Raw genomic sequence first — 15863 nt, 5'->3', positions numbered from 1 at the left:
GTGTGGAGAGGAGGAATCTGCTGCATGGGCAACAGGTTGCTCTCTATTTTATACTGCCCTGGCTTGCGTATCATGTACATAACAAGGACATGGTTGATCCCAATACAGTATATATACAAACACACACACAAACACACACACACACACACACACTTAGGCTTTAATTAGCAGCAATGACAAGCAGATTTAAGCAACTCTACATTCTGATTTAAAAAGTACTGAACAATTATAAAAACTCCTTTGAACATTCTGACAGCAGGAGTCATCGGACATGGTGGCCCGTGAGCAGGGTCTCTAGTTAAACTGTGGCCTAAAAAGCTGAAAAAAAAATTAGCATTCCTACAGAATGGGGTTATGATGCCCTGCCCTAATGCTCATTCTTTACTTAATAGAAAAACACAGTTAAATACAGACATGAAAGTTTGTAAGATTACAGTAATTATTTTTAGGTAACTTGGCAGAAATAAAGCTAGCTAATGAAAGGGTACATTTCTAACACAGACAATGCAATTTTTGGAAGCAAGGCACTGCAGAAGTATTTCAGTAGGAAGGAAATTGATCACTTCTAATCATACAAATAAATAATTTTCACTTTACCGCTGTTTCCATTTGTCATATTAATTTTAAGTAAATGAATGACAAAATACAATGATTCATCTTTGTGAACAAAGTAATAAACATAATACTAGTCACTAACTGGTTAGTTATACTGATGTTACAGCAAGAATTCTATTTCTGAAAGGTCAGAATCTGCATTGTTAATTAAGGTGTTATTCTCCACGTCTCTAATCACTACTAACAATGCATAAATACTGCTTTTCTCACGTCACCTTTCCTTATTTTATCTATCACTTGTTTCTTGAAGGAGATTTTTTATGGATAATCACCTGTGCTCATAAATGATACCCAGAAAATCTGATATGCTGGATTTCTTCATATGCTTAACTGTAATTAATATTAATAATCAATATATTATTGCATTAATGGATTTTCCACACAAAACAGTTAACAAGGGTGACCTTACAGAATCTTTAAAGATGATTTTCTGAAAGACTTTCAAATGCAATTCCCTTTCACTCCAAGGGCTAAACAACTGTTTGATTACACTAATATTATTCACTGTTGCAAATATTTTCAATTTGGAGCCCTAAAATTGTACAAAATCTACTTCTGCATTTGAAAATTACATCAGTGAGAAAGTTCTCAACAAAGCTGCTTAATTTCCTCGTGTCTTCTGAAATTAATCCTCCCGTATTCTTGTTGGGATTGACCCCATTTAATTGGCTGAACTGTGCAGAGCAGTTTCACTTAAATGCAAAAGCACTTAAACTACAGTCGGCCCTCCTTACCCGCAAGGGATTGGTTCCAGGACCCCTCGCGGATACCGAAAAACACGGATGATCAAGTCCCTCATTCAACCTGTCTCAATGAGGTGGACCTTAGGACTCAGTGGAACCCTGGACCTTATTTAACCTGTCTCAGTGCGGTAGGCATTAGGACCCGGCGGCGGAGCTCTGAATCCGCAGTGTTTCTGTTCATGAAAATAATCACGATCACGATTGAAAATAAATTAGAAATAATAAAGTGATCGGAAAGAGGTGAAACGCCATCGGACACTGGGAAAGCATTAGGCTACAGTCGGTCAATGATCGGAACAATTTTAAAGGATAAAGTGAGAAAGGCCCTGCCCTGATGAAAGCTACAATTATTACTAAGCAACGCAGTGGTAAATTATTGGGTTTTGATGTTTTCGGTTTTTGATCCTCACATCAACCTGGCACGGATGGAAAGCGTGCTTGGGAGCGGTCTGTCACTGGATCGAACTCAGGAATTTCCGTTCCCGAGCCTGGCGCTGAAACATACGTTTCTTAAGTGTTTTATATGCATAGAAAGGTAAAATATATACTATATACTGACAAATGTTTGACTAACTGACGCTAAATAACACCAGATGTACCTGCTCTGACTTACTTAGTAAGAGAACTTTCAGTTTTTTTCCGATCCCGATCCACGATAACCTACGCACATCCTCTCGTATACTTTAAATCATCTCCAGATTTATAATACCTAATACAATGTAAATGCTATGTAAAATAGTTGTTATACTGCATTGTTTAGGGAATAATGACAAGAAAAAAAAAGTCTGTACATGTTCGAACAGCAAGTGCTCGAAGAGCACTTCCAAGTTTTCTCGTTTCGCGGTTGGTTGAATTCGCGCACGCTGAACTCAGGGATAAGGAGGGCCGACTGTATAAGTTTACCAAATCTCTGAAGTATCATTCTCAGCAACACTCAGTAACTACACCAATGGAGTTGCGTTTAGCAGAAAGCCATGGTTAATAAAATTCTTAGGTGTTTAACTTAGACCTGCACCTTCACTATGCCATTTTCTAGCCCTATTGCTATCAACAGGCTCTTCTGGAATTGCTGTCTCTTCCAACCAATGTTCTGTAGGATGAACCTGGCCGACTTCATGCCTACCTACATCAACAATATAAAAAGACATTGAAACCATTAAAAAATCTAAACATTAAGCATCAATGTGCATCACAAATAAACACACACAGGGGTAGCTATTGAACACTTTGGAATTCCTCTCTTCTTCAATCTCATACAAATTGTTAACATCTATGCCAGAAACAAATGCCGCCTGTTTTATGCCTGCTGCTCATTTATCATTTCCTTCATTTGATCCTCTTTGATTTCAGTCGCTTCTGATCGTTGCTGCTCCTGTATACACCCTTACTCGCGCAGTCTCACCGATCTGATGTCAGTTCTAATGTAAATTACATTCGTTTGACTGAATAAATAAAATGTTAATTTATGCAGCTTTCAAAAATATTTTAACTAAGTAACTCAAATTTTCTAGTGTTTATGATAAACAATAGAGGTCCTGTTCATAATTAGAAATACTAATCATATTACAATGGAATAATAACATTAGGTTTAAAGTTAGAAGGATGGGCTGCAATTGATCGTCATATATATATATATATATATATATATTTTTTTTTTAAATTTTACTGTGCATTTAAGAAACTGACTAATAGAATATTCACAATTTATCAATGCACTGCCTCCTTGCGCCAATAAGGAAAATTTTTAAATCCACACTCTGAATATGGTACTTGTTATAAATTTTATCTATTCATTACTTTCTTAACAGTGCTGGATTACATAATTATAAATGGCTATTTGCTTAAGAATAGCTCAGTGGAAGGAGAATGTATTCAAAGGATTGGGCATTGCTGGAAAATCCATTATTTATTGCCATCTCTCATTACCTTCGGGAAGGTGATGGTGAACTGTTTACCTTTGTATATATGGTTGATGTGGAGTATGAAATGTTAAGGTAGGGAGTTTTGACCTAGCAATAACAAAATGATGGTGATACTAATTCAAAATCAGCAGTGTATGCAACTTGGAATTTATGTTTTTCAGTGCACTGACCTTATGACTTCCACCACCTCAAAAGATAAATATAGGAAATGCTGTCAAAGACTTCTATTGTCCCACAGTCTCAACAACAGTTTAAGATTTTTAGTACTTTTCTTAACCTCCTCAGTTAGTCATGTATCAATATTTCCTGGAGATTTTTTAAAAAATCCACAGAATATGCATTAATAAGCATTCTGAATACTCCCTGCAAATGCTTCCTAACATATGTAATGGTAATCTTTTTTTGTTATCTGATTACCCAATCTACTTTAGCCCATGCAGAACCCATAGTTATATAATTGGCTTTAAGTTTCCAACAGATCCTCATTACTTATGAAACTAATAAAATGCTATCACGTTGCGATCACTTTTCCACAAAGTATGAAATTAACCTGGTCTTATTACACAAAGCAGCCTGCTGTCTAATTGTTTTTACAAGTACTGTTCAAGAAAATTATCTGAATTGGACTATAGTAATTTGACCAGAAAAGTATTTTAGACAACTTGATTTTCCTAGTGCATACAAAGTTTAAATTCCCACTAATGCTACAGGTTTTTATTTAAATTTGCTAGCACGAGGGGGCATAGTTTTAAGGTGCTTGGAAGTAGGTACAGAGGAGATGTCAGGGGTAAGTTTTTTTTATGCAGAGTGGTGAATACGTGGAATGGGCTGCCAGCAGCGGCGGAAATGACAGGATCTTTTAAGAGACCTTTGGATAGGTACATGGAGATTAGAAAAATAGAGGACTATGGGTAAAGCCTAGGTAGTTCTAAGGTAGGGACATGTTCGGCACAGCTTTGTGGGCTAAAGGGCCTGTATTGTGCTGTATGTTTCTACGTTTCCCTCTGCAGCTGTGTGCTTTTAAAACAGGACCGTACTTTATGTTTATTTCTATCCCCACTGACACTACAGTCCTGGGCCAAAATCATTCCTTTTTCCTGAACTTAAAACATTCTGTATTATCACCAGTAGCTTGCCTTCATTTTGTTTGTCCCTTCAAGTTCTCAAGAACTCTTAAGTATTTAATTTTCAATCTGAATCATCAGCCAATCTTTCAAAAACCACCAGGTCACGCAAATTCACCTGTATGTGCCAAGTATTTTCTGTTAATATTATAAATGCATCAATGGCTATGATACACTTAATTTTTTGCCAACCATCTTTGAATTGACAATAACTAATGCATCAGAACTATTAGATTCTCTATCCCTTCCTTTCTCATTCTACCTATATTTCACCTTGGAGCTTTAATACTTCCAGTCATATCTTTATTTTTATTCATTTAGAGATGCAGTCCAGTAACAGGGCCTTCTGGCCCCACAAGCACACCACCCAATTGACATCCATGTGGCCAACTGACCAATTAACCTGTATGTCTTTGGAACATGTCAGGAAACCTGAGCACCTGGAAGAAACCGACACAGTCACTTGGAGAAAATACAAGCTCCTTATAGACTGCAGCAGGAATTGAACCCTGATTGATTATCACTGGTGCTATAAAGCAACTGCACAAACTGCTACGCTACAGTGCCATCCCTTTCCTTATCCTTAACCAAACCATCCACTTATTTCAACTTAAAGCCCTCTGGTATCCTGGCAAATTAGATAACCAAGTTCAGCCGAGGATGAATGGATCCTACAGTGCTCTTCCTTCTGGTTCTGAATCCAGCATCCCTTTCTCCCACAACATCCCTTGGGTGAATAACTCCACTTTGGTCAGTCTCAAGTTTTGAATGTTTGACGTCCCTAAGATTATTATTCTTGAATTTTAATTGGATTCCGAAGTTCTATCAGCAGAAACTCATTTCCACTTCAAGAACCGATGTGGTTGTCAAAGACCTTTCCAGTTCATAGACACTCCCATAATGCTGTAGCTGTCCTACTATCCCTATTCAAATGCCTTGCATGTTAAATGAGGCTTCTGTTTCCCTGTAACTGATTAGCTTACAATTAGTGCTTATTACTTCTACAACCTTTGTCTAGCTTGTTGTAGCTCGTTAAAGGACACGTAAAGTTGTTTTTATTCCCTGTGCTGATTCTCTTGCCATCAGCTGCAGATCGAGCTTGGCACTGACATCATTCAGGAGTCAGTCCACTCACTCAGTTCTCTTGAGGTTGAGAGCTCCTGATGATTCACTGAAGATTTCCATCCAGGTCCATTCCCAGCTTTTGATACCCTGGGTGTTCCTTCCAAGTGTCATTCAGTACAAAGGAGGACTGATTGTCAGAGTGAGTTTGGTGGGTGATAACCAGCAGAAAGTTTTGCTGTGCACGTCTGCCCCGAAAACAAGAGGTCTAGACTCAGACTCAGATGCCCAGGTCATTACACCTCAACTCTATACTACTGCAATGTCATTTTTGGTACATTTGCCCTGTTGGTGGGAAAGACATAGCTGGGCAGCATAATGGAGGAGTTTGGAATATCAGCAGCAAAGTATGGTTCTATAAATACAACCATATCAGTTTTGCCAGTTCCTCAGATGTTTGAGAGGAAGGTTAAGTAAGCTTGGTATCGCTTTGCCAAGTCTGAATTCAATGCTGAATCACCTAGCTTTATTCTTATCATAGCATTTTGTAAAGTTTTTGACACAAATGACCGTAATCTATCATTCCTCAGCTTCATTGTTTATCGGCCATTTCACAGTTGGGAAAATTGCTGAAGGCCTCTTCTTTTTGAACTATTACATACTGTTCATGCAAGGGGATTGCTAGGTGATCGCACATCAAGTGATATAATTATGTCTTAAAAAGTTCTGACAAAATTAAGCAAGTTAGATAGAATGCAAGTCCAACTTCATTTTCATGTCTTTTGAGATCTAGAAGCAATTCTGCAAAAGGATTTTTTAGCTGAAGACTATCTGAACAATTAAACAAATTTAAGGTCTATCCTAATATTTCATGTAACACTTTTCTATGAGAATCATAAAAAAATCTTATATTTACATATTTAGGATAAATATTTACATACTTATTAGTTCCTTACTTTGTATTATAGATGTCAAGACAATAAATCTTAAATCAAATAAAACAAAGCAGCTAAAATCAAGGTCAAGTTATTAAGTCTTCCACTGAAGTGAAATGAAACATTTAGTTATTTGAAAATTTACTCTTCAAAAGGTTGCCTCTGTCTGCTTTGTTTTGCAGTTGTGTCCATGTTGAACAATTTCAAAGATGACAGCAAGGCAAATCTGCCTGAGCTCCAAGGACTTAACACATGACTCTTCTAACTTGCTGCCCTGGTGAGAATAGTAGGCTATTCTGACTCTTGTGTCAGTTCTGTCACATAGTTGCCATACATCTACACCCCTTAATATCAATAACAATTAAAATGTATAATACCAGAGGGCATGCATTTAAGGTGAGAGGAAGCAACTTCAAAGGAGACACAAGGGGCAAGTTTTTTTTTAAAAAAACAGAATGGTGGGTGCCTGGAATACGCTGCTTAGGGTGGTGGTAGAGACAGATAAGTTTAGCTAGGCACATGAATGTGAGGGAAGTGGAAGGATATGGACATTATGTAGGTTGACGGGATCGATTTAGTTGGCCATTTGATTACTAATTGAATTGGTTCAGCACAATATTATAGGCAGAAGGGCCTGTTCCTGTTCTATGCTCTATAAGTCCATATGTTCAAATTGTACTAGCCATTGCCATCCATAACATTATAGAGCAGTTCAGTTTCTCCAAATCTATTCAATCAAGTTGTTTGTTTCTATGTTTTAAAGAGATTAATAAATTCCTCATACTCAGAAGAATATAAGATGGTGTATGCAAACTATCAATTTTATCTTTTAAGCTGCCAAGTCTCGTATAACCTTCCTACAGTATACTGTCCAGAACTGAAATCAGTAACCCAGATGGAGACAAATCAAGACCATAATCTATCATTCCTCAGCTTCATTTGATCTACCAAAGAAATTTAATCTGCTAGTATCCCTTTGGAACCTCTCCTCCCATTTGCTCTGCTTACTACTAATTTGATGTGAATTGCAAACTAGATCCATATTTTTTCCTCTGAATCATGGATAAATCTGAGGACATAGAACTGATAACTGGATCAAACTACCAACCATATCTGGCCAAAATAACTTCCCACTCTTTATTGCCACTCTCTGCCTCCTAACCGCCAAATCAAATAAATAGAAGTATTGCAATTCCATGCAAACTCACTACTGGTAATTTATATGGAATCTGATCAAATACCATCCAGAAATCTATTTAGCAAAATACTATCAGTGGACAGATCTCTGCATTTCCTAAAAGTAAATTCAACAAAATAATCTATATCAGACTAACATAATTGGATTTAATGAAGTCACATTGGCTTTCATGATCATCTCCTATTATTTTCATTGCTCAATAACTATCAAGAATGATATTTTCTAGTGGAAATAAATATAAGAATATAGCATTAGGATGTAGAATTGATTATGTTCTTATGGAATACTTACATAGATTGCTGACATTAAATCAGGAGGTGACATTTCAGTTCATTCATAGTCAGAGGTTAGGTTGAGACAATTATTCTCAGACCTACTTTCACCCCATTGTACATAAGATAAGGTATAAAATACAAACACAAATGGTTACATAACTGAAATGACAGAATGAAGAACATTGCTCTGCTGTATTCTCTTGTTACTCTTATTCTCTTATTCCAGACAAATACAAGATTTGTAAAGCTGTAAGATTAATCAATACCAAATCCTCAAAAAAAAATATATTGTATGTGTTCGGTGCATGAATAAGTTCAAAAAATTAGCCTGTGGTTATAGATTTAATAAAAGTGTATTACTAAATTACACGGAAGGTGGTTAATCAGTTAATAAGCCTTAGGCGCATGGTTAAAACCTCTGTGGAAATTCATTGTTATGCTTTATTGATACAATTCTGACTAGTCAAAAAGATTCTTTGAAATAGTATTAACAAAACACTGAATTTTTACAATAAAGATGAAACAAAGGCCATCTATCATAAAGAGAGCCAATAAAACATCAGGTCATCAAACTAGCCAAAAACTTCTAATCTAATTATAGGAGAACATGGACCATTTGGCACTAAACAAGTGTTAATACATTAGGCCACACATGGTCTGAATGTGGGCTCACGATTATTTGTCAGAGTGTACCTGCAGAGAGGGTATGGCATGTCAGCATCATGTCCACTGGAGCAGGATAAAGTCAACATGGGTTGGTTATGAGAACATCTCAGCAGCTGGCAAAGCTACAGGAGCAGATTGTCTGCCTCACTCATTGACAGGGGAACAGTAAGTAGAAGGAAAAGACACAGGAGGTGGTAAAAGGTGTTTCAAAAATGAAAAATCAACATAAGGTAGAAAACTCTACATCAATGTCTTTTTATAATCAATACAGAACTATAATGCTGTAAAGTTCAATTAGTCATGCAGTGGATATAAGCAGATACGGTACTGCACGCATCATATAAATGGTTTCAGAAGATATGAATCTTGTCCAAAGACTAGAAATAATTTCAACAAGACAGATGCAATCAAATTTAAAACCTTTATGATCTTTATCCTATTATCTTAAGCAGCTATTCACTTGAGAAATTCTTTACATTGACACTGAATGTTATCCAATTTCCACGCTCACTCAGATCCAATATCATCATGTGAGACTTTCAAGGTCAGCCAAATTTTGTGTGCAAGACAGAAGCATTAAAGCCATAGTTGTGAATAAAGCCATATTTTCCAAATGACAATGAAAAAGTTTCAAAAATAAATCTGCAATCATACCTTCAAGATTCCATCCCCACACCCAAATGCAGCCAGATTAATATCTTGATTGAGGCAGCAACAACGAATACGAGACTCCTGGGCATCACTCTGATGCACTGCATCGCCAGTTTCCCCATTAATTAGCTGTTTGCAACAAAAATAACTGAGTTAATACAGAAATTATCTGAGCATCTGAAAAGACAAATAAAGGTATAATTTATACTCAAAATGACAAGGACAAAGTTGGGAAAAACATGTTTCTAGCCAGACAGGAGTACTGCAAACAGATCAAGCAGATTTAGTGCTTAACAGACCTATCAACATCCAACAGATTAAACTTCTGAAATGAAATATAGTGAGTGACACAGAATACTAGTTTCATCTGATTATGAGTGTAGGATAACATGACTGGACAATAAAAAATCATTATAGATAGACGAGTCAATCACTTCAAAAAGTGTGAGAGAAGTTACAATGTACTTTATTTGAAGTGGTCAAATTTATATATCAGACTATTTTGTATCCCCATTGACCAAAGGAACTCAAAAAAAATCTCATATCCACTTGTACACGTTTTTTATTCCTGAGACCCAAAAACTAATTTTTTAAAAAATCTTCTGACATTTGTTAGAATATTATGTTAAAAATCGTCAATCTTCATACCTAAAATTACATAAATGATATAGGGAAATTATATTGCCTTATCAGCAGATATTTTTGGGTGAAGGAGTTTTCTTTAATGGCTGAATTATCTCTCAACTTCATTCTCCTGCCTTGTCAAAGAATTCCAGATTTGTCAGGCAATATTTTCCCTTCAGAAAACTATGCTGACTTTGGCTTATTTTATCATGTACCTTCAAGTACCCTAAACCCTCATAGTTAGTAATGGACTGCAACATCTTTCCAACCACTGAAGTCAAGTTAACTGGCTTATTATTTTCTTTCTTCTGTCTCTCTCCTTTCTTAAAGAACGCGGTGACATTTTACAATTTTCTCATCCTCCCGAACCATTCCAGAATCCAGTGCTTCTCGAAAGGTCATTTCTTATAACTCCACAATCTCTTCAGCTATGTCAGTTGTGTAGTCCATCTGGTCCAGGTGGCTTATCTACTTTCAGACCTTTCAGCTTCCCAGTCATCCTCTCCTTAGTAACAGCAACCGCATTTGCTTCTGCTCCTGCTCTCCCAACACTCTAGAATTTTTGGCATACTGCTAGTGTCTTCTACAGTGAAGACTGATGTACAATACTTTTTAAGTTTGTCCACCATCTCTTAGTCCCCATTTACTATCTCTCCAGCATCATTTTCCAGTGGTCCAATATCCAGTCTCGCCTCTCTTTTACTCTTTATACAGTTTATCTGGGGGAAAGGACCTTTTGCAATCCTCTTTTATATTATTGGCTAGCTTACATCTTTTCTCACCTTATGGCTTTTTTTTTAGTTGCTTTCTGTTGGTGTTTAAAAGCTTCCCAATCCTCTAACTTGCCACAAATTTTTACTATATTATATGCCCTCTCGTTTGCTTTTATGCTGTCTTTGACTTCACCTGTCAGCCACAGCTGCCTCATCCTCCCTTTTAGAATACATCTTCACCTATGAGATGTATCTATCCTGTGCCTTCCGAATTTGCCTCCAGAAACTGTCAGCACTCCTGCTAGTGTTTCCTTCCAATCAACTTTGGCCAGCTCCTCTCTCATGCCTCTGTAATTCCCTTTACTCCACTGTAATAATGACATATCTGACTTAAGCTCATTTGACTTCCTTGTACTGACTTCGGGTTTAAAATGGTGTTACCGAATGCATGCAATGGCTCACTGGTAGTTCAAAAGGTAAGAAATTCAACAAAAAAACATTCCTAACAACATCTTTGCTTAAGTAAATTGTGGTAAACTATCACTGTAAACATGGAAGGAGCAAGTGGGAGTGAAGCTAATTCAAAGGATGGGCAGTGCAAATGCATTCCAAAGCCAAGGAGCAATGTGTTCAAGATGGTGTCGCAGACAGAGTTGGTACTGCTGTCGCTGTTGCAGTAAACAACTTGGAGAGGAGCTGTTGTGGAATAGTTTCGATGCCAGTCCACCTAACCTGGGTGCGAGGTTGGATTGCTCCAAGCACCGAGGTGATTTGGTGAGACCGAGAATGGCTTCAGGTTGTGCAGCCCAAGCCTGGTGTTGCACCAGGATCCAGATCTTAGAGTGAGGCACTACCTGGTGTTTGGACAATTTAAACTCTGGTCCAGATAGAACAGAAAGCACAAGTGTCGGGACCAGAGGCAAGGGTCAGTCTGATTTCACATGCTGTCCTGCGATATTTACTCCTCTCTCTGGTGGCTGTTGTGTCTGTGAGCTTCGCTGTGTTTTTGCCCTGCTGATATGATAAACTGAGATCGAGGCTTGGGTCCACTCTGGCTGCTCTGGACAGCAGATCTAAGGACTCAATCTGGTTCGGAATATTGTCCTTTGTGCCTACTGTTTGCATGATGTGTTTGTGTGCATGTTCTTTTTCCTTTCTCAGCACAGTGGTTACAGTCTTTTTTTTTGAAATTGGGTTCTTTGAGTTTCTTGCTATGTGGCTGCCTGTAAGCAAACAAACCTCAAGGCATGTAATTTACAAATTCTTTGAAAATAAATATACTTTGAATCTTTGACTCAACCTGCACATTAACCTTTAGGGTATCCTACATTACACCTCTGATTTCTGAATTCTCTCCCATCTATAAAATAATCTTTATTTCTTTACCAAAGTACAAGACCATACACTTCCCTGCATCGTACTCCAGATGATACTCCTTTGCCCAATCACCCAACCTGTCCAACTCCACTCGTAGACTCTTTGCCAGTACCACCTGCTCCTTCACCACAAGGTTTTTATCATGTGCAAACTTGGCCACAAAGTCATCACTTCTGCAATCTAGATCATTAATGTGTAACATGAAAAATTGCAGAACCAAAACCCTATACAACACCACTAATCGTCAGTAGCCAAACAGGAAAAACTCCCTTTATTTCCACTCTCTGTTTCTGCCAGTCAGCCAAACACTTATCCACTTCAGTACCTTTACCTTAATAACATAGGCTCCTATGTTGTTTAGCAGCATCGTGCAGTACCTTATCAAAAGCCTTCTCCAATACAAGTAAACAACGATTACTGACTCCTCATTGTCTATCCTTTGTATTACTTCTTCAAATAATTCCTACAGATTTGTCAGATAAGATCTCTCTTTAAGGAAACTATGCTGATTTTGGCCTATTTTACCATGTGCTTCCAAATACAGTTGAAACTGGTTTATTGGCCAGCGCCACTTATTTGGGACAACCTTTAAACAACCAAACCAAGTCAAGAAAATAGCTGGGACTCCTTTTACTTATTTGGGACAGGAAACTATTGCCGAAGAGTTTTTAAACTCGTGTTAGTTGCGTGCATGTCATATGGCCATTAGACACTACACCGTGCATGTGTTTGAATTCATAAAACAGTAATTTTTGTCATTGATAGTTGGCGAGTAATAAACAGTAAGGCAATTTAAAACTGCTTTACTCACTGCAGTTTCAAGCATTCAGGCTTGGAGATGCCAGAAGCAGATGGGAGTGAAAAAGAAATGATTTCACTACTTCAACAAGTTAGGACCTATGAAGAATTTGAAGCTATCAACAATCATCTTGACTGCTACAATGAAAATGAAGATTTGGAGGATGCAATTATCGAAAGCATTGTATGAACGTAATTTATTATATGCACCAGGTGATTTTGTTCATTTATAGTCAATCAAAAGAACACAGCAATGTACACTGGATAGTTCCTCCATCAATAACAATTAGGAACTAATTCAGTTTTGTAGTACTGTAGTAGTTTTCTTAGTGTTCTAATTTCTTCAGTGTTTTATCATAATTTGGTACATAATTTGGTACTCAGTTAAATGCTAGTTTGTCTGTTTTATACCTTTTTAAACTGTTTCTGTGGAGCTCTGGCTAATTGAGGCAACTGCTAAACTTGGCCAAAATGTACTAGTCTTGGTGTGTCCCAATTAACTGGAATCCACTGCACTCAAAACCTCCTCCTTAATAATGGACTCTTTACCAAAGACGAAGGTCAGGCTAAACAGCCTACAAGTTCCTACTTTTTTCCTCCCTTCTTTCTTAATGAGTAGTGTGACAACAATGATTTTCCACTCTCTGGATTCACTCCTGAGTCTACTGATTCTTGACAGATCATTCCTAATGCCTCCACAATCTCTTCATCCACCTCTATCAGAATCCTGGAGTGTCATCTATTCAGTCCAAGTGACTTAACCACCTTCAGGCCTTTCGGCTTCCCAAGCACCTTCCTATATGTAGTGACGAGACTCACTTCTGCCCTGACTCTATCAAATTTATGGCACATTGCTGGTGTCTTTCATAGTGAAGACTGATGCAAAATGCTTATTCTGTTCATCGCCATTTCTTTATTCCCCATTACTACCTCTCCAGTGTCATTTTCCAACAATCCAATGTCTACTCTTGCCTCTCTGTTACACTATACATAGGAAAAACTTTTGATATCCTCTTTTGTATTTTTGGCTATCTTGCCTTCATATTTCATTTTTTTCCTCCACTTATTGTTCTTTTTGTTTGCCTTCTAATAGTTTTTAAAAGCTTCCCAACTGTCTGGTTTCCCACTAATTTTTGTATTATTGTATGTCCTCTCTTTTGCTTTTATGCTGTATTTAATTTCCCTTGTCACCCATAGTTGCCTCATCCTCCCCTTTAGAATACTACTTCTTCGGGATGAGTCTCCAATACACTTTTATGCTAACTTCTTCCAGCACATCATTCACTCTTACCTATTGGTGTCCGTTAATTTCAAGCTTTTTTTGTGAAATACAAAGCAACACACACAAGGAGGGTCTTGGCCTGAAACATCAACTGTTTACTCTTTTCCACAGATGCTGCATGACCGGCTGAGTTCCTTGTGGATGTAGAGAGGAGGTTTCCTATAGTGAGAGTGTCTAGGATCAGAGGGCACAGCCTCAGATCAAAGGTCATCACTTTAGAACAAAAATGAGGAAAAATTTCTTTCCTTAGAGGGCGGTGAATACGTGGAATTCATTGCTACAGATAGCTGCGGATGTTAAGGATTCTTAATCCTTAGGCTTTCTTTGATTTAATATAATCTTTTTTCCTCAGGATCAAGAATGTCTTGCTTTGTTCAAGTTTTGAAAATTTTGAGGTGACTGATATGGCCAATGTCAGAACTAAACTCTTCTACAGGGTGGGGGCAGAGATGTCTGGTGGTGTGCTCCTTCTGACATTTACTCAAGGTTTCTGTGTGGTTACCATGTATGTACTCCAGGTTCTCATCACCATCCTGAATGTTCCTTCTCCATTTTTGGTAGTCTTCAGCCAGGGATTCCTCAGGGTCAATGGGAATATTGAGTTTTCTCAAGGAAGCAAATGGTGAATTCCTTCACTGTTGTCCACCTTTCAAAGCATATGCTCCCGAAACACAGCAAGTAGTCCACGTTTCCCAGCACCTCACACAAACCTCTACTGACGAAGGGCAGTGTTTTCTACTGTAAGCACATTGGCAGAAGACCTTACTTTTACTGAATTGAGCATGGGATCCATTCTCCAATATGCTTCAATGAATGAGCCGAGGTACCTCGGAGCTCAGCTTTTGAGAATGTGCAGACATTAGTGTTGTCTGCATCCTGCAGTTTAGCTACTGAGGTTTGGGGGGCCTTGTTTCTGGAGTGTACTTGCTGCTTTCAATTAATTCTGAACACTAGCTTCATTCTTGTGACAAGCAAGCAGCACAAATGCAGAAAAAATTTGACAGAAGTGTTAGTGCAAATATGTACTTGTGCACTTGTTTGTAATCAGTGTTCACTAAGATTGGCTCCTTTATAGAGCTTTTGATTAGGATGCTACCCTGCAATTGTAAACTAGGTCAAATGTTTGTGGCAGCCAAATCTGACTAATGTGTTCCACAATCCATACCAAGTGATGGAGTCAAAGCGTTCTAAAGTGTCTTTCCAACTCGAGGCACATACAGATATTGATGGTTTTGTTTAGATTTAAGATCCTGGTTTCAGTTTGAACTAAATCACTTTAAGCTTGATATAAAATTCTACCACAGTAGGATAATTTATCTTTGAAATTAAATAAAAACTGCATACTGAAATAAGAGCTGTATATCTCCAGCATCTTTCTAACTATATTCAGTAAATTAGTCCCAAAAGCAAACCAGCATATGATCTCAACTGCAAACCAACTTTGATTACTTCTTCAGCTCAGAATCAGAATCTGAATCTTATACTGGAACTTGTCATGAATTTTTTTGTTAAGCAGCAGCGGTGTATTGCAATTCATAATAATAAAGCATTACTATTGTCTCGTATACTTTCTCGAGTTTATTATCTGTAACTTACAGTGTGTGTGTATGTCCACACACACACACACACACGTATGTAGTGCAAAAAGAGGAAAAAAAAGTAGTGAGGTAGTGTTCGTGGGTTCAATGTCCATTCAAAAATCTGATGGCAGAGGGGAAGAAGCCATTCCTGAATCATTCAGTGTGTGTCTTCAGGCTCCTGTACCTCTTTTCTGATGATTGCAATGAGAAGGGAGCATGTCCTGGATGGTACTGGTCCTTAATGATGGATGCTGCCTTTTTGAGGCATCGCTCCGTGATGAGTTTCAGGATGCTGGGG

The 15863-nt window shown here is 37.8% G+C and overlaps 1 protein-coding gene across 3 annotated transcripts in view; it reads right to left on the bottom strand.

Moving 5' to 3' along the window:
* The window catches only part of apaf1 (apoptotic peptidase activating factor 1), a 246539-nt gene that overhangs the window by 74576 nt on the left and 156100 nt on the right, over window positions 1-15863 (bottom strand). For 2 of the 3 annotated variants that reach the window (XM_063072508.1, XM_063072509.1), the window contains exons 21-22: window positions 9195-9320; window positions 2374-2481 (exon numbers count right to left, since the gene is read on the bottom strand). In XM_063072508.1, coding sequence (XP_062928578.1) covers window positions 2374-2481; window positions 9195-9320 — 234 coding nt within the window. The remainder of the gene's footprint in view (window positions 1-2373; window positions 2482-9194; window positions 9321-15863) is intronic. The other variant, XM_063072510.1, reaches the window with a different exon arrangement.

Source organism: Mobula hypostoma, chromosome 20, assembly GCF_963921235.1.
Source record: "Mobula hypostoma chromosome 20, sMobHyp1.1, whole genome shotgun sequence".
Lineage (NCBI taxonomy): Eukaryota > Metazoa > Chordata > Chondrichthyes > Myliobatiformes > Myliobatidae > Mobula > Mobula hypostoma.
The sequence above is the reverse complement of the archived record's forward strand: the minus strand, read 5'-3'. Positions and strand labels throughout refer to the sequence as shown.